We start from the raw sequence: 25,814 nt of genomic DNA on the forward strand, positions 1-25,814 counted from the left end.
ATGGTAGCTTATGTTTCAGTAGCCTATCTGAAGGTCTACTCTAAAGCAGTGGTTCTCAACCTGTGGGTCGGGACCCCCAGGGGGGTCCACACTTGATTTTTTTTGTGGGGTCCCCAGATGACAGTAAAGTGACAATTTAAGGACTTTTAAGACCTTTTTAGTGCCTACAAAAAAAGAAAAACTTGATTAAAAAAAGACAATTTTAACTGCATCAAAAATAATCAACAAACTATACTATAAAAACAAACATTGGTCAAATTGTCAAATAATATAAGAAAGAGGAAAACATTTGTGAAAATAGCTGATCTACAAGCTCAACATTGACTATTTTCACAATATGTATCTAGAGTCAAACTAAATGTAATGCCTCAACTCCTATCCAAGTGCTTGTCAGGGTGGGCGGGGTCCCCAGTTTAAATATGATTATTTTGGGGGTTAAAATATTTGAAATGTGTAACAAATCTCAGTGCTCCATGATAGATGGTGCCCAGCAGACAAAATGATGTAACATGTGAAATTGTGAATGCAAATAGGGGCTATGTCACACACCCCAAAAAATAAACCGGCCTTATTTCGGTTCCCAAAATCCCAATTTCATCCTATGCCTTTCAGAAGAGAATCGATATGACATTTAAATGTTAGACCATCATCTATTATAAAACCCATATTTATAAGTTAACTTTAGACCCTTTCAATTTGTTTATATTGTGTAGTAAGTAACTGAAGTAGACCATGCAGCCCCAGACCTAATGGGCCTATAGTGAAGAGCATCTGCCAGCTGATACAACCCATCCTGTGTAATATCAAAAGCACATTAGAGGTCTTCAAAAACCTTCTTCTTTTTACAGTTTCTGCAAAGGAGTAAATGTCTGTGCCAATCTTGACAATAGCCTATTATTAATATTGGAAATAGCCGATAACTGAGACCTGAGGCTGTGGCTCCCCCTTCTGGACAGTTAAAACATTGATCCATGTCTTTGCATCAGACTGGATGCAGTCCAAGAATTTAGTTTCAAGAAATTGCCTGTTCTGATACAAGCCTCTGTTGGTCTCTGTCTGTAACATCACTTACATGATATCATCAACGGTAGCCTATCAAATGCCATTGATGGATCAATAAATGCAAATTGATTGAGTGCAATTAATAACCAGTACGGTGTCTTAATTTCTAATGTCAGGGTATGTTGATTTTAGGTTTAAAAAAATGCACTTTTTGACCTAAATGTAAAATAATACAAAGGATAGAAAAAATGTTTTAGTTACTCCACTGCGCGCTCTACAGATCCGGGTATTGATTTTGTTTCTATTGATAAGATCTGTAGAGGGCGCAGTGGAGTGTATAACATTTTTTTTTCTTTCCATCCGGTGGATTATTTAACATTTTGGTCAAAAAGTGTATTTTAGACGTAAGGTGGGGGGCTCCGAGTGTTCCCACTAAGTAAAGTACGCTTTCAACATCTTAAAACCGTCTTTGTTTTGGTGAGTAGCAAAAGCCTTTTTTTTTTTACTACAGACGAGAGGCTGCGGCCGGTGCGCTACCGCGGGTGTTCGGGCAACGGATCGAAAGTAACATAGCGTTAAGGAGAACCCTTTCTATAACTGGATGGGCAAGAGTCAAGACGGGCGGAGCTCAGAAGAGATGTGCTGCAGTGGTGGACGGAAGGGGGCGACCAGGGCGAGTGAAATCCTAGCAGGAACCAAACCCCATGGAAATGTCTTTATCTTTCTTTCTCTGAAACTAGACATTCTTCGTAGGTTGACGTAGCTAGTAGATTGGTGATTAAACTCATCAATTCATCATCTGATTCCTGCAGAAGTTGAACCTTCTCAACAAGTTCGTCCTTAACGCTCATTCCTTCGCTTGTTGGCTGACAAGCAGGTGGATTGCGCCAGTCATCAGAGAGGTTTCGCATTCCCCGCCTCCTCTCCTTCACCGGTCGTTGATTGGCATTCATTCCCACAGATCAAAGATCATGTTCAGCCGCTATTATTATTATGGTAGCACCGGTGCAGCTGCAGTTCTCTAGTGAATCAAACCGCCCTGCCGTACAACAGCGATAAGGACAGACAGCAGGGCCCGGAGGACTATAGTCAGCGGACAATGGCCACAGTGCCTTCGGATTGAAGAATGGGTTCCAGGAGGGCATCGCAACAACCATGGCTAGATCAACAAACAGAAGCGTCAAGGATGGAGATTCACGGGTGTCTGGTGCTCCTACGGACCGAGTGGAGGCCCGAGACCACCTCACCGACCCCCGGGAACTGTCTCTGGAAGAGGTGCTGAAATCCTACGATCAGCCTATAAACGAGGAGCAGGCATGGGCGGTGTGCTACCAGTGCTGCAGCGGGCTGAGGGTGCCGCGGCGCCCGCCGGCCGGTACTACTAGGGTCTGGGTCTGCCGGGTGAAGGACCCGTCCTCTATCCGCCTCCACAGAGACGGTACTGTGTCGTTACACAACAATGGTAAGACGGTAAGACTGTTAAGAGCAGTGGTTCTCAACCTTTTCAGGCTGTGACCCCCCCAAAAAGAATCATATTTGAACTGGGGACCCCCCACCCTGATAAGCACTTGGAATGAAGGAGTTGAGGCATTACATTTTGGGTTCCACAGATAAATATTGTGGGAAATAGCAGATCTATAAGCCCACAACGCCTGCATTGTGAGCTTGTAGTTCGGCTATTTTCACAATGTGTGCCTCTTCTTTCTTATAATATTTGACATTTTGGCCAATGTCTGACCAGTTTTTAGTTTGTTCATTACTTTTAATGTAATAATGGTCTATTTTTTTTGTATTAAATAGGTCTTAAAAGTCCTTAAATTGTCACTTTACTGTCATTTGGGGACCCCCCCCCCCAAATCATGTGGGGGGTCCCGACCCACAGGTTGAGAACCACTGCTCTATTTCACCCCAACTTCTTTATACTGTTGTTCTGTCCACCGACGTGCCTGTAATTAATTCATAGTTGAACCATACAGCCAGCTATTTTAGTTGTGAATTAAAATCATTATAGGCTGTTAGGCCTATTAGCCCTAGTTATGTTTTGATTGATGATTTGTCGCACTCCGGACAGGTACAGGCCTAGGCCTGGGACGACTTGGTTTAGGCTATGTCAGTGACTGATTAATTATTTATAGAAAACGGCTTTCCTCTCGGTTGTGGTCAGCGTTTAGACCTACAGTGAGAGGAAGCTCATCGGATTATACGCAATCTTGCTGAAAACACCTGCATAATATGCCCCCTGTAGCCTAGCCTACTCATGCGGGCTAGGGCCAGAATAACCCGTTTCAACATAGCTGCCTAACGGATGGTCAGACTTGATTTAGCTGCTGGTTATTAGAATAATGTGCAGAAGCAGCATAACAGCAAAAAATATGGGGAGGAAGATGGGCTACAACAGTCAAATGACCATAAGTTATTGAAGTAGGGCAAGTTCCATGGACAGTGGACACATTCCAATTATGAAGCATTGGTGTATTGTTTGGGTAAAGTTGTTAAAATGAGAGCAATAACTCAAAGCCATTTATGCTAGTTTTATTGCATAGTGTCCCCAAGATACAAGGACTATATTATGATGTTTATAACCCATCAAGTTTTATTGGTTCTCTTTGGTTACTATCTGAAGACTCATAACAAAAGCAGACCAGGCTCATATCACACACTATCATGATTTGTTTGTACTGTATAGTACAAACAAATATGTTTGTTATAGGTACTGTATGTTGTACTTATAGTTATTCTTCCAGCATTAGTAATGTCGGTATAGTCAGCAAGATGACAATTTACTGTCTTTTAGTGATCAATAACTGAAAAATATTTGACTAATTTCAAGTTATGGTGAGATGTAATTAGCCAGATGGCAACAATAATTCCATTTCAATTGCGCTTTAGCAGTCAGGTTAAGAGGTGTGTGTGTGTGTGTGTGTGTGTGTGTGTGTGTGTGTGTGTGTGTGTGTGTGTGTGTGTGTGTGTGTGTGTGTGTGTGTGTGTGTGTGTGTGTGTGTGTGTGTGTGTGTGTGTGTGTGTGTGTGTGTGTGTGTGTGTGTGTGTGTGTGTGTGTGTGCGCTACAGTACAGAGAAACAAAACAATCTTTAGTAGTAAACATTTGTATTTGTTCACAGTGTAAAGACACACGTTTCAACCTGAACTAGAATCAACAGATTGTAAATGTCAAGTACTGTAACAATAATTCCAGTGTGCTCAAGTGATTCTTTTTCAAGTTGACTTCTGATAAATCTTTTCAGCTTCAGAAGACTGCAGCACATTTTTACAACACATTAACTGTCTAACTGTCAAGTGCTGTTAGATATGGAAGGCTATTAAGATTCTGAGATGACTCAGATTGCATGTCATTTAAAATCAGGGACTCACTGGTGCGCTAGACTTTTGCCACATTTTCAATGTCTATTTGAAACATTGATTAAATCTGAACAAGGATTGTTGTCATGATACAAAACCTCCAACCCCTAATAGAGGCCTAATTTGTACTTCAGGGAAAAAGTGGCCAACCAGTCTGTAAACCTGCAAAACATTCAGAAGAATATCTACAACATACAGGATTACTTATTATTTGTCAAAGTTATGTGGCTGACTAAATGTGCTCCTTCATATAGCCACCTTTTAAAAGCCAAGCTTTAAAAGGTGACCAAGCGCTACCTTCTGTTATTGGGTAAGCCTGCTCGGAGACAATGATTAAACAATCTGTCTCATTGAAATACAGACACTGTATTGTATACAACACTTTCCAACAAAATAACAACTTTCCCTTGCTCAATAATAAAGGACAAGGACAATGGCTGAAAGGACAAGGTCAATGGCGGAAATACTGGAAGTCTGTTTTCTTCAACAATGAGCTTTGGAATGGGTTGTCCTTTCAGGCTATGACGAAGAAGAGATGACTCATTACTAAGAGATAACTCACATTTATATTCTAGTACATTCAAGATAGAGGATTATTCAACTGGACAGTGGAGAATTACTGAATTAATTCTCTTCAAACTTCTTAAGAGAGATAATCTGCAAGGTCATCCATCCTTAGGGCAGATGAATATGTGCTGTTGTTGAAACCCATCTCCACGAACCAGCAACAGCTCGGCTTGAAAAAAAGAGAGGTTCTGGGTGCTAGGAAGTTCAAAAAAGTGTAGCGAAGGTGCTCTTTGGTAGGGGACTGAAAACGTACAAGGCACAAAAAAACAAGGCACCCTTCTGGTGAAATAAGCAGCTCGGCTCAATTAAATAAAATACACACATTTTCTTTTACCCAAGTCATGTGTCTAAAAGCTGCTTCTCAGTGTAAACTGTAAAGCATAATTCATACTTTGTCATGCGACACTGGCATATGTTGAAACATAAATTAGGCTTAACACAGATAATTACTTTCCCTTGTGTTTACCAGCCAGTAACCGTGGGAAACTGCAAAGTGTTGGTTCTGTGACCCTGTGCCCATTATTCCAACCCATCCAACAGGTTCAGAGGGGGCTCATGTTATCATTGTGCCCCTGTTCTGAGGACGCATGAATAGAGGACGTCTTCACTCCCTCAGGAGTCAGGACACAGACAGAGAGTTATGTTACCCCTCTCCTTCAGTGTGACTTTGTGCCTTTTGTTGTACATCAAACCTGCATTTCTATTCAGCCAAGGAACAGTGCACGGCTCTGTGGTGACTCTGGTGAGCCCTGGTCTCAGTACTTTGTTGTTGACAGGAAAAGATGCAGTGACAGATTGAACCTTCTGCCCACTCATACCAAGGCCTATCCCTCTAGTTCTCTCTCTAATCTTTCTTTCTTCACAATTCCATGCTGTATTGATGTGGTACCATAGGAGAGATTACAGGCAAACGTTGATCAAAATAACAATTCTTTAATTAAGTCCTGCAGATGTTTAACAATAATTTAACCCTTGAGAGCATAAATGACGGGTTACATTTTACACTCACAAGAGTTAAAGATTTACAAGGGTCCATTTGGTCTCCATCATTTAGCTGGGGACCACCTGGAACCCCCTCAAGGACCACTGGTGGTCCCCGGACCACTGGTTCTAGCCTTATCCCCTGACCCCCATGGCCCACCCATCCCCACATCTCTCTCTCTCTCTCCCTCTCTGTCTCTCTCTCTGACTGTCTCTCTCTCTTCTCCTTCCATTTGCTGGTCCCTCTTCCTCTGCAGTGAGAGCTGCTGAACATGGAGTTTCAGGCCTCCTGGGTGTCATCACTGACATCTGAGCTTGGAGCCAGCTCTTTTTTAACATGCTCCCCTCACACTGAGCTAAGGAGGCATATTACTGTTTGGCTGAGTTGTGACTGCAAGACATAGGGGTATGAAAAGAGATTTATTGATTCCAGAATGGAAATCGGAGGTGGGGGTGGGGGGCCTCACCCTCCTCTCATAGTCATAAAGTGAGTAGGGCTGGTTAATGGTGGCGGAAACGTTAGGTTTCTGTCAGCAGATTTGGCAGTGAATCATGTCCAATCGCAGTTGAAGTATATATTATGTTGTTTCTGTCTTTATAGTAAGAAAGTACTACTGCAAGTCAGTACTAGTAACTACAAATACTGATAAGCTTCCCCTCTTCCTCATTTCTGTAGATGACTCCGATGGACCTCCCCTTCCACCCACTGCAGAGTGTCAAGTGAGTTTTTGTATATTTTATATGTATTTATACCAGTCATATGAGTTTTCTTGGAAGAGTATTAGCCTAAAAGGAGACACCCTTTGTGCCCTCTTTTTCAACTCATCTGTTGTGGTAATATGCATCTTGGAGTTAAAAGTTTGATCCATGCTTTTGTGTTTTCTAAAGTGATTCAAAAGTGGGTTGCCGGAGTGGCTCATAGGTACTGTAAAGTTCCTGCCCACCACCATGGAGACCGGGGTTCGAATCCTCTACGCCCACGGTGCATCCGGCTTGACCGGGCGTTCCAACGAACACAAGTCTCGGTGTTCACGGGTGGGAAGCCAGGTGGGGAGGACGTTCTCTGTCGCTGCATAAGTGATTCCTTCTGGTTGGTCAGTTGTTCAGCAGTGAGTGGAACTGAGAAGAATAGCGTGTTTCTCCACATGCGTTATGTCCTCCTGGTGAAACTCCTCACTATCAGGTGAAAAGAAGCAGCTGGTGACATCACATGTATTGGAGGAGAGACATGGTTGTCTATAACCTCCTCAAGACCAACAAGTAGGGATCCAGCAGTGACTGTGACTATATGGGGGAACTTAGAATTGGCATAACTAAATTAGGAGAAAATGTAAAATAGGTAAAAAACAGAATGAAAAAAACAAAAGTAATGTAAAAGTCATTAATGGTTAGCGTTTCATCATCCATCAAGCTGGTGCAGTCGCTGGGTGTGGCCATCTACCGGGCGCTCGACTGGGGTCTGGATGAAAGTGAAGAGCGAGAGTTGGGCCCGCAACTGGAGCACCTCATCGAACGCATGTCAGGAGGTGACCAGAGCCTAGGAGCGACAGCCGGCAACGGAACAACAGATGAGGGCTACAGTGGGCAAGAGGAGGAGGAGGAAGGTGATGATGAGGAGGAGGGAGTTGTCAGGCCAGTGTGCACGTTTCGGCAGGTGATGGTGCTGTGTGCATCTCGGCTGGCGAACCCGGCCCTGGCTCCGGAGCACTACCAGGCGGTTTGCAGGGCTCTGTTTGTAGAGACTCTGGAGCTGCAGACCTTCCTCAATAAGATCAGCGATGCCAAGGAGGTTTGTTGGTGTATTCCACACAGGGCTGTGAATCTTCTGCTATCTCATGATCCGATTCAGATTCTTGGGGTCACAATTAGATTAGAAATAATTTTTTTTGATTCAAAACTATTTTTTTAAATCGATTCTCAAAAATGATTCCCGTAAAAATGAGTTTTATCTAAATTATTTTAATTCACAACAGTCATATTGTTTTCATCTGGACTTTAACAACCAAGTGTAGCCTAGTTATTTCCAGTAAAAATTCTTCATGGAAAAATGATAGCATGGAATCTTATATTACCGTAGGTGTAGTTCTATTTGATGCAGAAACACAACATAATTGCCTTGATGCAAGTAACATTAAGGGGTAGAAGAGATCAACGCTGGAGCAGCACGGACAGTTTTAAGCCTTTTATTATTTAGGTGCAAGTATAAAAAGTGACTGACGTTTCGGTCTTTCGACCTTCCTCAGAGTCATGGCTCACTGGTAGACTCCCTTTGTTAACATTAAGGGGTGTCATCGAGCATCAGCTGGACAGTGACACACACACCTCATCTGTGCTGAACTGAAAGTGACTGAAAGTTAGTTAAAATTTCCCCCCAAAGCCCTTGAATATGACTGAAGACATGATAATGTTTACTGTGATTATTATTTCATATCACAAACATCAGTGTAACTTTTACAAGCAAAAAATAAGTAAAACATTTTGAATCGATTTTGAATTGTTGATAATGATCGCTATTTTTTGTCAAAATCACGACCGCAATGTTTTTTTCAACACCCCTAATTTCACACCTTTTGTATTTTCGTTGTTTTAGATCAGTGAAGCTTTGTTTTCATTTTTGGCTCACCGTACTTCCCTGTTAAAGTCCATTATTGCCACTAATGTTTTTGCAATATTGTTGTCGCTGATAAGTTGAGAACAACACGCACACCAAACTGCTTTACTGTGGTGCAGGGAATCCAAAGCCCCCAAAAGTACATCCAAAAGATCAAGGTATGGGTCACACAACCATAAAGTCACAAGTGCTTAAATACAGCCTGTTAATTGTAATACTCCACAATTGTACTAGAGGTGTGTCCACAATCACAATATTTGTGCTGCAATGCATACTGTTAGACCAGGAAATACATCTGTCTCATATGTATGAATTAATACTCACTTGACGGAATCGCCAGCTCTGGCACAGCTGTTGGCATATTGCAGGCTGTATATACAGGTAAGCACTAGGGATGGGTATTGGCAACAATCTCACGATACGATACGTATCACGATACTTGGGTCACAATACGATTATATTGCGATACGCATCACGATACTTGGGTCACGATACGATATATTGCGATACGATACATATCGCGATATTATTGCGATATATTGCGATATATTGCGATATCACCATATATTGCGATACGATACATATTGCGATACATTGCGATATATACATATATCACAACTACATATTGTGTATATATATACACTACATATTGAGTAGCTGCAGATCTGTGATAGGTTCTTTGAATGTTTTTTCATAAAGCCTGTATCTGAAAAAGCAAAAAAAAATAAAGAGATGAGATTCGGTGTCTGCGCGACTCCTTTTGACTTTTTCTGATGTTGTTTTCACTGTCACATGTTATAGAGACTTGTCTCATTTTCAGATGCTGAAGAAGATCAGAAAGGAAGAATCTCAGGAAGACCGAGCCACAGATGAGCTTGACGCGTTGAAACACACAGACTGGGTGAGACAGAACACCGTCATGAAATTGTACCTACAGTAGGCCAATAAGTAAACGCAGAGTTGTATGACAAAGTGTGTGTGCATTGGCCCGTGTAGGCACGGCTTTGGGTGCAGCTTATGAAGGACCTGAGACAGGGAGTGAAGCTAAAGAAGGTGCAGGAGCAGCCTTTCAACCCACTGCCGACTGAATTCAGCCTCACACCTTTCGAGATGCTCATGGAAGACATACGATCACGGAAGTACCAACTGCGCAAAGTCATGGTGAGAATGTAAACCCACATTCAAAGCTCTGGAATGATTGGACAGTAAGGGAACTAAACTCTTGTTTGCTGACATCTTAAGTTTAACAACGCTATGCAAAACTTATAATTATCGCTGGACTGGACTGCAATGTGTGAAATTGTGGGTAATTTGTTAGGGAGGGATAATTGATTGATTGAATATTTTATTAGGCAAAAAATGTAAAACAGCACAGTTACATTTAAAATACTTTGTCTAACAGGTCCGTTCATAAAGGTCCTTGCGGACTTGTTTCCAATGAGGGCCTTGGTATTCAATTCATATACATATATAGTGGCACCACAGTTCGAATATCATTACCGCTGATTATTACATTATAATCAGCGGTAGTGTCTATAATGTGAATTCCTGATATGAAATGTTCATGTGCAATTTTCCTGTAGTCTATCACATGACATGGTTAAGCTATTTGAGGAGAACTACCCCTCATTTATTTTGGGCATTTACAATTTGGGAGGAAATGTATGGGCAAATATTTCTAATTCATAATAACAAATGATGTTAAACTGCACAATATCAAAATCACAGAATTACACCAGTGAACATAACATTACCAAACATCTCCCATGAATTATAATCTTGTCTGGATAGGTCTTTATGATTCAATGAAATTATAGTGAAACATAATGAATACATCCATAGTCCTATAACTTGGTCTCAGAGTAATTTTATTTTATTAGAAAACTTTATTGTACAGTACATGTTATGTCAGAGGAGAATTTATATTTGAACTACTACTGGATAAAGTTAGTTGTATTTTGCTCTTTGTGTAGTAATTCAATGGCTTTCAGCACCTTAGCTTGGGTGGTTACAGCCTGCTGTAGCATGCTAACATATTTAACAGCAATTCACCTGTCAACACTATTTATCTCTAAGGTCTGTTGTGCTCAGTCAGCACTAAGCAAGAGCAGCTAACCATAGCTAATATAAACAAAGCTGTACTCCAGGTAGACAACCAACCTGCATGTTCACAAGCCAGAGCCCTACTCCACTCACTACATTACTGGAAGGATGATTGCTCTGCGATTGGCTAGTTAATCGTTATGCCAACTGAGGATAGATGCATCCCATAACCTGGAGGGATGATTGCTCTGCGATAGGCAGAGACCAATGCTGTAGTTTCATCACTCAGTCAGTCAAAAACATACATCTGTGTCTCTTGGGCTGGCCTGCCGGCCAGACAAAAACTATCTATAGGGCTCGGCTGAAGTAAGCAACACAGCTGCAGCTAATAAACGTAATAATTATAGTGTTAGTTTTAGGTGTGCCAACGAGTAAGTGACTTAAGTGTTAATGAGCAGCGATGCGGTCATTACTGAGAAATAAAACGGAGCCCACCTCGCTGTTCATTATCCCGCTTATTGCACGTCTACTTAATAAAGAAATCAGTACTTTGACACAAAAAAAATAATTTATTGATTTCGATGGCCCCATTTTGGGTTGCTGTGTGACCCAAAATGCCTATGTTTGGAAAACACTGGCTTATTGTGTCTAGAATATTGCATTCTGTTCGAGTTTGGATTGTGAAGAACTAAAGTGCTGCCAATCATTTTAATTGAATGTGCCGTACAAGAGTAACTACAGCATACATGTGATTTAGTGTCACCTTGAATGCCTTACCACACAGCTATAAGTCTAAGAAGGCAGGTGCTGGTTTTATAGCTATCCAGCCTGTACTAATAGCAATAGTTTGCAGACAGACAGTTGCAGATAGCAATTCTGAGTGTCATCTGCCCTCTGTCCTTCTCAGGTAGATGGTGATATGCCTACCAGAGTGAAGAGAAGTGCCCATGAATTAATCCTGGACTTCATTCGATCTCGACCTCCACTCAAACCAGTGAGTGGTCTTTGCTTCAAGTTAAACTCAGTGGAATTGTACTGAGCATTGCTGCCCCTTTTTAGAGTATACCTACCAAAATGCTGTTCATTGCATATCAACCCCCGTTTGTGCAATATAAATGAAAATAGCTCCATAATATATAGAATATTTGGAGTATCATTTATTATTATCATTGTTATTATTATATTTATTTTCCAAAACATAATTTAAAACGGTATAAAACAGCTTTTTTGCCCCTCTCACGTCTTTACCTTTCAGACCTTTCAGGATTACTAAAGCTGTATGATTATTTTCTCCTCCTAGGTTTCAGAACGATGCCTACCCCCTCCTCCTCAGCAGGAGCAAACTCTCCATGAACAAGTTCTGGCTGGGATCAAGCAGGAGAGAAAGCTAAGGCCTGTGCTCCTCCCTAGCTCCAGACGTAAGTGCAGCATTGTTGTGACAATGCATTGTTCCCACGTGTCCCTAACTAAATTATCCATGTGTGGGGCACAAAATGCTAAATTGACAATGTCTGGGCAATCATTTATAGTAATAGTAAGTTTTGTTCATTATCCACAATAACACCTACTATACAGTACTATCTACGAGAGAGAGAGAGAGAGAGAGAGTCATCAGGGGTGTGTGTGTGTGTGTGTGTGTGTGTGTGTGTGTGTGTGTGTGTGTGTGTGTGTGTGTGTGTGTGTGTGTGTGTGTGTGTGTGTGTGTGTGTGTGTGTGTGTGTGATGAAGAGCAAAATGAGAGAACCTCATTTACTCACCCTCATAACCACACAACCTATACCAGTGTTTGGGAGACATATTTCTGCATACGTAAGTGCTTTGGAGTAAGTGAATGACACTGCCCACACTCACTTTACAGAGTGCCTGTGCTGCGTTTATGGTTTACGTTTACAATACAGAAGAGAGTCTGACCGATGCCAGGTTTTTGGGTCCGATGCCGATCCTAGACCATAGATTACCGCGTGTGTCTGTGTAAAACTACAGTATGTGTCAATCTGTGTATGCGTTTCTGCTCGACCCACTACATGCTTTCAACTACCTAGAAAACAAATTGGATACCGAAAGTGATTAACACAGTCATTATGGCTCAGACAATGCACTGTGCAATCTATACCATAGCTATAATGGCCATACTACAGCTAAACCGCTTACTGTATATTATGTATAGTTTGCTGAGGTTTTCCAATAGAGCCATAGTAGTACATGTGGAGGTGGTATCGTATTTCATAAGTATTGACTGGCTATTTTCAGACCAGGATCAATGTACTGTCTCTGCATACTAAAAGGATGCATAAAAACAAAACAGAAATGATGCTTAAAACAAAACAGAAAATAAGGAAGAATGAAAGTGAAAAATGGCTTCTAGTGAAGAATAAAATTACTACTACTCCTGTTGAGGCTCTTTACTGCTCTTCCTCAAGAACTATTACTACTGTTACCATTATTTGTTTTTACATTGATTTGTCTTAAGCCACTTAACATCATAGGTAAAAAAGAAGATAATAAAATGGCAACATAAATGACATGAATGAATCATTTAGTCACTGTTGTGTTTTGTCCTCTCTCTCCTCAGCATTTGGCTCTATGCCCTGCCTTGCTCAGACTTCTCCTTGTAATGTCAAGTCTACATCCTGCATTGACCTCTCTGTTGCTGAGTCTGGGTCCCGCCCCCCTTCCCGTCCTCGCATCCTCCTGAAGGCCCCTACTCTTGCTGAGATGGAGGAGATGAACATATTTGAGGTGAGAGAGGGACTGAGGGAGGGAATTGGAGAAAGACAGAAACACATTGTGCTCTTCTCCTTCATCTCAACCCTTCCTCTCTGCTTCCTCTCTCCACCAATGTTGTGTAACCCACCACACACACACACACACACACACACACACACACACACACACACACACACAGGAAGAGGATTCCCCAGATGGTGCAGATCTACGTCAGACTGAGAGTTCCCCCACGCCGATGAAAAGGGACCGTTCCTTCTCTGAGCATGATGTCGCTGTGCTCCGCAGCGAGATGCACTCGTCGCTCACAGAGACCAACGCAGTGAGACTGAGGACAGAGAGGCTCCGGTCCCGCACACTGACCGGAGCAGGGCCACCTCCTACACACAGAGGTCAGTGTGTGTACACATAGACTTCCGTCTTGTTGACACAATGTTTCAATGTTACAATGTTTATTTTATTCAATATGAATCTATATTGAATTTATAGAATCCCAGAATGTAAGCCTGTAAACCTGCATGCTGTCATCAACAACAACTACTTTGCCATGTGTCAGAAGTTCTGAACAGAACATACTCTACGTTGTCCTTTGTTTGCACTGGTGGTAATGTTAGCTCTTGTCCAGCAGAGGGAGAAATTGCACTACAGCAGGTCTGCCAACTTGCATTTGAAGGTCTAAATACTTTTCATTTTTAGACCTTCGACCATAATTTGAACTTTTCAATCTTCAAATTATGTTTAAAATAATTACATTAAAAATATGTGTATTTTTCATAGATTTTTCATTGATATAATTCTATTGAAGATGTGTATCAGACAGACAACCACTGGCTGCCTCTTAATCCTGAGCCATACAGCATTTGTGCTTGGTAGATTACACAGCGCATTATTGAATGATGAGAGCTGAAACCATGTAAAATAGAGAGCCATAATGTGTGTCAATCCACAGTCTGTAAACTGCTTACAACACTTGGTTGCAGATGTTGAGAAGCTCTACATCTGCTGCTGTGTTATAGGATTGTGAGTGTAGGATGGATTCTGATCAATTTAGAAGGATGTTCTAATAAAGCATGACTCTGTAAAGGGGGTCCAGAGCTAATGGGTTTCAACTCTATTCTGTACATTCATGTGAGCTATAAGGGAGACATGCATTTACACGTTTGGTTTTTTCAACATGGACTTGAAACATTTTGGGCATGATTTCAAAATAGCTTTTTTCATGTAAAAAAAATAGCTAATCTAGCGGATCTACAAGTTCAGAGATCGGCTACTTTCTCCGCATGACACTGTTGTATGAATTGGGCCTTAAGTGGAAGGAAATGCAAAGCTGGGCTTCTCCCCTTGATTTGAATCTGATTATACATATATACATATTTATATAGGTAGTTCCGACCAAGCAATCTGATTGATTGATGTAGGCTCATGACAGCTAGAATGAAAATACAAGAAAATACAAGAATCAGCTGTGTATTGATCAGACGAGTCTCGGCAGGGCAGGCTAGCTGTTTGCATGGGAAGTTTGCAGGGTGACCGGAAGGGTGGGCACCAAAACATTCTGGGCACTTGGGAAAACTGGGCACCTTGGAAGAGTGGGCATTAGGGGAATCTGGGCACCAAAACAGAGTGGGCACCAGGGGAAATCCAAAACGGGAATACTTTGAAGTCTGGTATGCGTATTACTGAAATGCAACTACATTCAGATGATCTTTTCTATCCCCCCATCCAAAACATTTTCAGGGTAAGGTTGAGCATAGTTCTGTGAGGTTGGGATTAAGGTTAGGGTTAGGAATATTTTACTAAAAGGTGCCCAGTCTTCCGAGGTCTATTGCCCACTCTGTATTGGTGCCCATATTTCTCTTCTCTTCCTGGTGCGGAACTCGGCACACTCTTCCTGCTTGCGGAACTTGGCTTCGCCTCATTCCTGACCGCATCACTGTCATGCCAATAATCACGGTAAAGCACACCCTCTCGTGTAATATTGCTTAATTAATCTCTGTGTCATTGCAAGCAATATTGCCTACACAACATGACCCAAAAATCTATTTAGTAATAGTTGCCTGTCGAGGGGGCCAAGCAATGGCTTGATAGACATGGTGGTTTATTATTGTAGTTCATTACTCTGCCAATAGAGGACTAGCCTCGGAAACCCAGGCTTTTTTTTTTGTTACAAAAGAAAAAAAGCCTGGGGGAGCCATGCAGGAACGATGGTCTTGGACCTTGTTATCTCCTAACCAATCAGAGTGCAGAGGGGCGTCGCTCTAAATTTGGTGACGTCAGCGTGCTCCGTGCACAGGCCGAGGGGGGGAGGGGAGGGGAGGCGGGGACATAGATTGGTGAAGCAATAGACCATATTCACACAGCGGCCATATTGGAATTTAACATTGAAAGTGCCGCCACCCGGGGTGGCTACTTTCATTGACTTCATAGAAACATGGCCGCTGTGTGAATATGGTCTATTGGAAGCCACGCACAAATCCGGGCGGCTGTGTTTGGGTCCGCCCTTCAAGACCATGGATTGAGCTCGTAGCCTCAGGCTAATAGAGGACTGTCACACCAACACCATCTAATCCCAGAATGTAAGCCTGTAAACCTGCACGCTGTCATCAACAGCTGATCCACATTATATGTACTGATGAGGTTTACCAGCTAGTTGCAGTCGATCTCTCAGATGGGTTACTTTCCATTAAAAGAGTTGAATTGGCATCTTCCATTTGCAGGATTGAAGAGGCACCCAATCTCAACTGTGTGTGGTCTTCTAATTTAGGGCCCCCTGCCTGCCCCCCTCACCACCACCACCTCATCTCCTACAGTGCACGTCTGGTTAATTTCTTATGGTCTTGATTGAGTTCTTCTTTTGAACGAGGCAGTGAGCAGCTCTCTTGCTGTGATCTGAGTTGCAGGCGTATATCAGAAGATGGGCTGACGCTCTCCTTTAAAACCAGATTAATAATGGAGAGCAGCATTAGTGTAGATGACTGAAGGCTCTGGGGTGAGATCTGAGATGCAGCCGGATAAAAAGAATGTTATGCATGCACTTGGATTCAAAGCTTCCATCTGTTTGTTTTCTGGCCTCCACTCATTTGATTCCACTGTATCTTAACCATTACTTTCTTTATGTAGCTGGCTATCTCTTTCTCTGTGCCCCTCCCCCTCGCTCTATTTTTTTGTAAATTGATGGTCTAATGCTCTCTTCCCTTCCTACTATTTCTCCACTTTCCCTACTTTTTCTCTCTGACTCTCTGCCCCCATCCAGCCTCCCTCCCTGTTTATGGGTGGGTGCCCCCGTCCCCAGCTCGCCTGTCTCTAAGCTCAGTCAATGAGACCTCAGAGGGTTCAGAAACCACCTCCGTTTCCACGACTAGCAACAAGCACCAATGGATGGTGAGTTAAAAAGAAAAAACGTATGCGATGAAGATTGTTGTTGCTTTGTCATATTCTACAGTTGTACTACAGTTGAGCCAGTCGAGATTTGGATTATAGATGGAAGTGCGTTCCCAATGGGTTCACTTCACTTGCCAGATTTCCAATGCTTTTTTTCTCAGGGATTTGGTTAAAGCCTTTGAGAGTTTCACGTCTTGTTATACAACACAAAATACACCCTCAACCATAAATTCTGCTAAAGCGCTTTTGGATCTGCGTTGTTTAGAGGCCCCTCAATGTGTGATTACAATTTGGGTCAGATTGGACACTGCATTTATGATTTATTTAGCTAAACAGGCCTCTCCAGCAAAAAAAATGTGGGGTGGAGGTTCTTCTTGGCCCACTGGGAGTGTGTATGCAAAGTTTCCGATCAGTCCAGCGGTGCCCGAGATTAGCTGTTCAGATAGACACACACACAGACGGACAGGGGTGAAAACATCATCTCCAGTCCACCCCCAGCCGTTCCGGCCTGGCGGAGATTAAAAAAATAAATAAAGTGATTTGCACATTTTGCTGAGATTATCTTGTTGAACAAAATATATCATAAGCCTTAGTTTGCTACAAAGCTCCTTTCCCATCCAAAACGGTGCAGAAATTTCACTGGAATTCTGCCATAGTAACCCATGGCGGAAGTACTTTAACTTCTGGATTAGCATACAAAAAGACGTCATCACTAGAACACTCTAATTCTCCAACTCTAAACTCAGTACTGCACTTTACTTCCATTCCTCAAAAAACTGCACTATTAGAGGGCAGACTGAGTGCTGTATCCTTGATGAAATGTTACTCTAAGGAGGCTGAACTCAAATAATGCAAGAGCTTAAGATTACATCTGTACAAATCTGGCTTTTGCCCATCTAAAAGGATGGATAGATCGAGTTCCAGTTCTTCACTGAAAGGTGGAAAGAGAGGCATAATGTTGATCATTACATTATAAACAACATATAATCTGTTCTATACATCAAAGACTCCTAATTAGTGCACAGCATGTCCACACATTTTACTGCTCCACATATTCCCTTTGGTTGCCACTACTGCAGCTGACTTCCACTTTATTCTGACCTTTACTAATTACCAGCCTCTAGACTTCTGTCCTGGCTTCTATAGAGATTTAAAAGGCAACTTCACCCATGGGGTGAGATTGACACAGGAGTGGGGGGGTTAAAGACTTTCAGAGAGCCCACATCGACCTTTACGCATGCACTTGTATTACCCTTGAAAGGAAAAGGGTGTGTATTCATTATACTATATAATAGGACAGCTCACTTTTGGCCAATCAGGGATTTATACTGGTTTAGTGGCGCAAATGTGATAGTGTAATAGTTTTGGCACTGTGGGCAGGTGCCACATTCTGCTGGAAAAGGAAATCAGCATCTCCAAAGCTTGTCAACGTACGGAAGCACAACGTGCTCTAGAAAATCTCCTAGTAGATGGCTGTGTTGACACAGGACTTGAATAAACATAATTCATCAACACCAGCAGATGACATGGCACCCATGACACCATCAAGCAACTTGGATTCTGCATTTCATTTAGAAATCAAGGTCCCAGAGTATCTGGAGGAAGACTGAGAGGCACTGAGTCAGAGTTGCTTGAAGTCCAGTGTGAAGTTTCCGCAGTCAGTGATGATTTGGGGTGCCATGGCATCTGCTGCTTTTGAAGTCCAGAGTCAACACTGTGTGGGTGTGTGTGGTGGTGTGTGTGTGTGTGTGTGGCCTGCCATTTGGATGGTTTCCCCTTAGTGGTCAGGAAAGATGCTAACCATTTGACTGATAGCATTAGCAGAGTCTCTATGATCTTATTAATCAAGTGAAACGTCTGATTATAAGTTCTGACTCTCAGACATTCTCTGTCTACGTTCAGGAGGAGTTTAGCCATCCTGTGGAAAGTCTTGCCTTAACAGTGGAGGAAGTCATCAATGTGCGCCGAGTACTGGTGAAAGCAGAGATGGAGAAGTACCTTCAGAACAAAGAGCTCTACAGTAACCTGAAGAGAGGCAAGGTAATGGACCGTAAGCATCCCGATTCATGGCCAATGCCATGTGTTATGATACACTATGTGTATCATCTCCACTGTCACTACATCAGTGACAGTGGAACTGGTGTTGGCTCCTGAACCCTCAACAATGCATCAAGTCCCTCAGCTCAGGGTTCCTTGAGGGGATTCCAAATGGACACTTACAGGTCTGTAACTCGAGAGTGTGCAAATGGACATTTGGTTCCATTTTTACACTTGGAGTTATGGGGTCCTTAAAAAGTTTGAGAACCTCTGCTCTACTGTGTGTGTGTGTGTGTGTGTGTGTGCCCACAGGTGTGTTGCTGTTGTAGAGTCAAGTTCCCCCTGTTCTCTTGGCCATCAACCTGCTTACTATGTAAAAGGTATAAAAGATGTTCCTTTCACACGGTCATTATCTTCGGCACTCAGCCTGTGGCTTCATGCCTACTCCCGCATCACAGCTGTGCTGATATACTGTCTAGCACTCCCTCTCATGTGATGTTGCATCATACAGTACAGAAAATGACATGCTTTCGAATGCGCCTTCTGTGATCAGCAAATGTCCAGACTACAGCTAACATCCCAAATATATATACCAATTTACAATTACCCAATTTTTTTCCCTTGTTCTTTTGTTTCCAAAAGGTGAATATTTCACTTTCAATAAACCATTCATCCTTATGTATGTATGTCCAATACTGATGTTGGGTTTCATTCCTTTTATTTCCCCCCACAGAGCTGTCTGTGGGCCCTGCTGTGCAAAGGTAACTTGCATTATCTCTCTGTAGTCATGCTGTTGCATAGTCACGTTTATTTTTTTATTATGCTTGTGGTGCTCTGTGCTTATTTGGCTCATTATTGAATTACAAAGCCTGGACAAGAACTAGCATTTCCAAAATACTTTACTGTTCAAGAGCTGAATGGAATACTTCACCCCCCAAATTGCTTTGTTTCTATCAATTACTCACCGGGTGAAGCCTTGAATACTTTACATAATACTTGATGAATTGGGAAACAAACAAGAAATAGGGGTCCAATATTAATAGCAACTTAATCAAAAATCCCACAAACAAAAAATAGGGGTCCATTGGTTCGAATATTAACAGCAAAACTTTATCAAAAATCCCTTTATATCCTCCAACACAGCTCATGTATGTGTCATGTATGCAGTCGTGTCCGCATTACTTCCAAAACACTGCTTTTCCCCTGAATCTAAATTATATTGTTTACAATACTTCTGGGCTAAACAGGCGCATGCACGAACAATGCATATGCCTAGGCCAGTGCGTGCATGTGAACTCGCCTTGTGTTGAACCCCACATGCTCACCCAGTTAACGCTGGAAGTAATTTTAAAAGTACAGCTTTCAACAAAATAGCAGTGTTTTGGCAGTACTGTGCATACAAGACAGTTGGAATATACTGTGAGTTATTTTGGAGCTTATAAATGTTTGTAAAAGTTTTGCTCTTGTTAATATTGGACCTCAATTTTTCTCTATTCATTAAGTATTCTCTTCGTTTTTAGATTCTTCATTCACCGTAAAGGAATATGAAAAAAAAAAAAAACATTCTCCATGCATTCAAGGCTTCACGGGGTGAGTAATTGATAGGAGGGGGAAAAAAGTTCATTTTGAGGGTGAAGTATTCCTTTAATGAGTTATGTCAATATATTATTTGTTTCCATTGGCAGACATTTCTGTGAAAGTTAATCATTTTGTTGATTTTGATTTGCTGCCTCAGTCCCCAGACCATGTGGATGTGTGGTTCTGTGCGGTGTAGGTTTGGGAACTGGCCTGTTAGAATGTTTGGGTTTCTGTTTGTTCTGAGTTGTGTGTGAAGGGGTGGGGGGTGGTATGTTTGCTGTGAGTCCTGTACTGTATGTGTCCTGCTGTGCTGTGTTACATAATTGTGGTTTGTGTGTATTAAATAGTACTGTATGTCCATTTGTTTTATTTTTCATTCTGTGTCCTTGGCTGCTTTTGTGCAATTTGTATATGTTGTGTGCACTGTGATTATGGACTCACTGTGGGCTTTGTTTGTTTGTGGTCTAGTGTGGTGCTTGTAGTTTCTGCCTGTGTGACCCATTGGTTCTGTGATGTAAATTTATCATTTGTGAAATGGTATAATTTTAAATGTAGAAATACACTGCCCTTTCCTCTGTGCTTGCTGTCAGGTTTCCCATTCTACCTTTACCTTTTGCTCTTCAATGCAATTTCTCCTTGGGCCCGGGTCACATTTCTGTCATGATGTTTCTGCTCTCCCCTGTGTCCCAGTTGAAGATACCATCAAAGAGGATGGCCCATATCCCAGTCTACACAGTGGGCTTCCACAACAGTCCAAAGAGCCATGGACGCAAAAGTGAAGTCTACAAGTAAGTCTGTGTTTTCTGTCCATGAATAGAGGGAGAATACAAGGAATTTTAGGAAAGAGGATGGATTGAGCAAAGGACAGACTCCATGCCAGCTCCTCAGACCAATGTTGTGAGACCAATCCTTTGCTAGTTAAATCCAAGGGCAAATGCCACTCTTGTTTAAGAATGCAGGTTAAATCTATTTAAGTCTTCTCGTCCCTCCCCCCACCTAGCCACTGATTGCTCACCTAAGCGGAAGTGCTTTGCTTCCTTTAACCAATAGGAGATCTCTTACTCAAGCCAATCACTAGGCTCCCTCATCGATTCTCTTCTTTTCTCTCTTTGCCACCTCTTTGCTACTGTACATCTGTCTTTTGTTTTGTAATGAGTGCAGGGCCTTGTCCAAGGCCTTTAAGCAGCCCTTATGTAATCATTACCCCAGGCATTTTTAATATCCTTTCTCCTTATGCTATGTTTGAGTGTGTTGGGGATAGGGCTAGACCGATATATCGGTTTAGCAGATATATCTGCCATTATTAGACTTTTTCTTTACAACATCGGTATCAGCTATAATGCAGCCGATATGTCCTGCTTTTAACCGCTTTGTCCCTAATTTCTGTGTTTTTTTTTTGCTTTGAAGTGAAATGTTCTCAAATGGAAATGTTTGCACTCATTGACAAAATATTGGTCAAAACATCAGCAATCGGTGGTCTAGGACCGAAATCGTGATCGGCATCAGACCCAAGAATCTGGCATCGGTCGGGCTCTAGTTGGGGAGCGGGGGATGGGGGAACAAGGAGCAGTTCGAAGCGAGAGGGAAAGATACAGAAAGCAGACTTGTTTGTTGATACTTGTCAACACTATCCAGCCATGCTGTTAATGACACAAGGAGCAGGCTTTATAACAGTGAATGTTCATGTCATTTTAATTAGTGAAGCCAATCTTTGAAGCCAGTCTCTGTGATGTTAAGCTCATTATACTACTGCCTTTGCCTTTTATATTTCATTTTATTATTTAGCTATTTATATTTAATTTAAACGTTCTTCAACAAAATAAAATGTATGTGAATTATGCCAAACGATGGCCAATATTCTGTAGTTGTTTTGAGCAAAACGGCCCTGATGCCTGCCTCAGAGTTCAGAGGGGAATTCATTTGATTGCAGAGAAAGAAAAATAAGTCCACTTAAAGGACGACTTCACCCATTTTCAACCCAATCTCCATATATAAACCTGCCTACCAGTGACATCATCATTAGGCAGGTTTTTTTTTAACAAGATTTCCGATTTTTGATTTAGATTTTTATTAACGCAAGAACAATGGCCTCTGTTATAACATGCAAATGTTCAAGGAATAGAAATCCTGCAGTTATTTATTGTCTCCGCCAGGCCGAAAGGCATGGCGAGAGAGTATGTTTTACCCTGTCTGTCCGTCCGTCCGTGTGTGTGTCTGTGTGTCATTCTGTCATTTTGTGTACAGCTAATCTCTGGCACCGTTGGCTTGATCGCAGCGAAACTGTGCACATACACTCCCTGGATGCCAGAGCAGAACCTCTGCTCCAAATTTTTCACATGGGCCTTTTATAGCGCCACCAGGAGGCCGATTTGTGCAAAACACATTTTTGGACAGTACTCCTACAGATTTTGGCCAAAAATCCCGCAAATCGCTAGATAGTATCTCTATAGTCATTAAAAGAAACAGCTCGTTTCAGATTTTTCATATTCCATCCTGATTGGCAAACATTGACTTTCAAAGTTTGCAGGAGTACTCCGTTTTGAACAAAATGCCTCAAATCATGAACACAGCATGCAATTTCTGTGAAATTTTGCAAACACATTCCCATTAGGCCGAGGAAGAAATGCCATTTGAAAATGTTCAAATCAGCCTCATGGTGGCGCTGTAACAGGCCGATTTGTGTTTTTACCTATAACTGCACCGATCAGTGTAAAACTTTGTATGCACACTCTCTAGAGGCCAAGGAAAAACCTTTGCCCTGCATTTTTCACATTTGCCTTTTATAGCGCCACCAGGATGCAGACTTATGTAAAACACATTTTTTGATATTAGCCTTCAGATTTGATCCAAATTTCACGCAAATCGGTACACATGATCAGTCATGTGATCAAGACGGATCTGTTTGATTTTTCATATTCCATCCTGATTGGCTAACATTGACATGTAATGTTTGCAGGAGTGGCCCGTTTTGAACGCAGCGTCCGATTGCGGTAAAACTTTGAATGGACATTTGCACTACGTTGAGGAACAAATGCCACCCTTTTAACATTGGCCTGTTATAGCTCCACCAGCAGGTCAAATTTAGCAAAACACATTTTTAGAAGAAAATGCCTCAAATCATGCATGCAGTGTCCGATTGCCGTGTACGGCCTAGGAATAAATGGCACCCTTTTCACATTGGCCTATTATAGCGCCACCAGGAGGCCAAAATAACCTACCTGACCTGGCTTCGATGTCTCGCTATGGGAGAGCGCTCCCTGGTGTGATCACAGAACCATTTATACACTTCCAGGTAATTTATTGGCTGGACCTGACGTCGACCTGATGTCGTACAGACCACATGAGCAGGTGGGCTCCGCCCCTTTTCTCAAAAGGCACTGCTCTGCGTCTGCTCTGTTCTCGCCATTCATACGTCCCTTCTCGGGTTGATTACATCAGAGCATTCCTCAGCAGTCCTCCTCTGAGAGCAGACAAAAATGGTACCATATTATAATGAGTATTAGTGAGGACCAATTATATGAACATAAGGTTGAAAATGGCTGAAGTTGTCCTTTTAATGTGTTACACAGCTCTTCTCTTAACCTGTCATGCCGTTTGTTTACAATCTCTATTGAAAAGTACATTTGACCCTGAACACTAACAACACCTCCATCTCCCACCTGCAGGTCTCTGCGCTGCCTGACGCGGCGCTCTGTGGAGGAGGAGTTTCCCCACCTGTACGCGCATGGCTGTAGTCTCCGGGACGTCTGCGCCGACTGCACCAAATTTGTTGCCGATGTCATTCGCTCCAGCCGCCGGAGCCTGGACATCCTCAACAACACTCCCAAGAGAGAAAGCAAAGCTGCTGCTGTTATTGAAGGACCACAGCCACACCACAAGACTGACCCTTTACCACCTCCGCCTCAGTGCCCCCCTGTGTCTCACCCGCAGCCACACCATCAGGCCCAGTCTCATTCCCCGTACCATGCACTTCACTCACAACAGCTTGTTTCGTCGGCTTCATCTTCGCCACGGCTACCCATTTTGAAGACGAAGGACGATTTGAACAAATTAGATGACTGATGACTGTTGTTTTAGCCCTAAGCTCATATTCCCTCACTTGCTCAGCAGTGTCGCTCCCATGCTGCACTTGGGCTAAGCAGTTGTAAACGCCCTCCCCCACCACCACCTTCACTCCCCAACCTGCAAGTGCCCCAGCTGAAATTCTCCGTAAAGCTTCTCCACCCCACCTGCCACCTGCTAGGCTACTGACCCTGACCCTCTGTCATTATAAAGGTTAATGGGTGGGAAACGGTTGGCCTTCGTCACGATGTTGCTCCCAATGCTCACGGCTGTAAAAAGAGGCGACACGAAGGGATGGCATGAAGATGGAAGGAGAGGACATCTGAGGGAAGGGGAGGGAACTGTATGAGAGGAGTTGCCGTACCATAATGGCTGAGCTTCTTGCTCTCTGTGGTTGTTTTGTTATGAATGTATTCCATTCGATCTTAAGGACACCAAAAGAACAAATTGTATGCTTATTGAAAACACCACTTTAACCCATTTAGACCTGAAGCCAATTCTAAAAATGCCTTCTAAATCCTGACCTAGGATTTCTGAAAGACTACAACTACACACAGAGGTGTTCCCGGCTTGAAAGGTATAACAAAGTATACGTGTTCCAGGTCTAAATGGGTTGTTTTTTCTTTTCCTTTAATTGTTCTGAAAAATGTTGAGTGGCTGCTGCATATCAAGGTCTACCTACTATATCTATCATTTTAGAAGCGCTTGATAAGTCATTAGTGCACCTCGATGAGGGAGGATAGAAGTGACACTGTGAATGTAATGGATGTAGCTGCTGACAGCACTTTTTACTGTTTCCAGAGTGATGAAGTGAGTTGAGCAGATGACCCCCCCTCCCGCTTTCTCTCTCTCTCACTCCCCAAGGACATTCACAATCTGCTCTGGTTTTGTAACACGAAGTAAACCTCTACTGCAATAAAGTATAAACGATAAACACGGCCAGTCCCATTCCTGTGAGTTGTTTATTTCCCATATTATTTTTTTATACATGTGAATGCAACATGACACCCTTCCTTTTACTTTCATGCCTTGGTTGATGCATCTGGCCATATCGGAAATGGATGTGATCTGCCTCACTATTGGTCCAGGTCAAAGCTGATACAGCAGATGTTGTGGATAATTGCATCATATTATAGGTTTAAACTAGGCCTGCAATAAAACGAGGGCAAATGCAAGATTATGGCTATTGGACTAAAGGCAGTTGGACTAAAGGCAGTGGGGTCTCAAGTCGGTAAATGAATTCCTATTCTGCCCAGTGTGACTTGCCTACATACACTGTAAACACTGGAATGCTGTACTGGCGTTAACAGTGCCTCCAGAATATGAAACGAAGAAAAAACCTTAATCAAGCTGTCCTTTGATGGACACCTGTCATGCGTGCCACATAAAAAAAACTAAAAAAAACAAACAAGATTTTTGTCCATAGCGGATCTACAATAATAACTGCATAAAACCCCGCCTCTATCGTCA

General features: G+C 42.4%; 1 protein-coding gene across 1 annotated transcript; it reads left to right on the forward strand.

Moving 5' to 3' along the window:
* Positions 1-1,792: 1,792 nt before the first annotated feature.
* spire2 (spire-type actin nucleation factor 2) lies at positions 1,793-25,201 on the forward strand. Its single transcript, XM_080437336.1, has 15 exons — positions 1,793-2,464; positions 6,585-6,628; positions 7,320-7,697; positions 9,340-9,420; positions 9,516-9,680; positions 11,470-11,556; positions 11,863-11,980; positions 13,135-13,301; positions 13,468-13,678; positions 16,540-16,667; positions 18,570-18,707; positions 19,017-19,084; positions 19,438-19,465; positions 20,973-21,070; positions 23,948-25,201. The coding sequence occupies exons 1-15, from the start codon at positions 2,158-2,160 to the stop codon at positions 24,342-24,344; spliced, it is 2,415 nt and encodes an 804-aa protein (XP_080293462.1). The 5' UTR covers positions 1,793-2,157; the 3' UTR covers positions 24,345-25,201.
* The last annotated feature ends 613 nt before the right edge of the window (positions 25,202-25,814 follow it).

The sequence above is a fragment of the Gymnoscopelus braueri genome, assembly GCF_963280865.1.
Source record: "Gymnoscopelus braueri genome assembly, chromosome: 9".
Classification (NCBI taxonomy): domain Eukaryota; kingdom Metazoa; phylum Chordata; class Actinopteri; order Myctophiformes; family Myctophidae; genus Gymnoscopelus; species Gymnoscopelus braueri.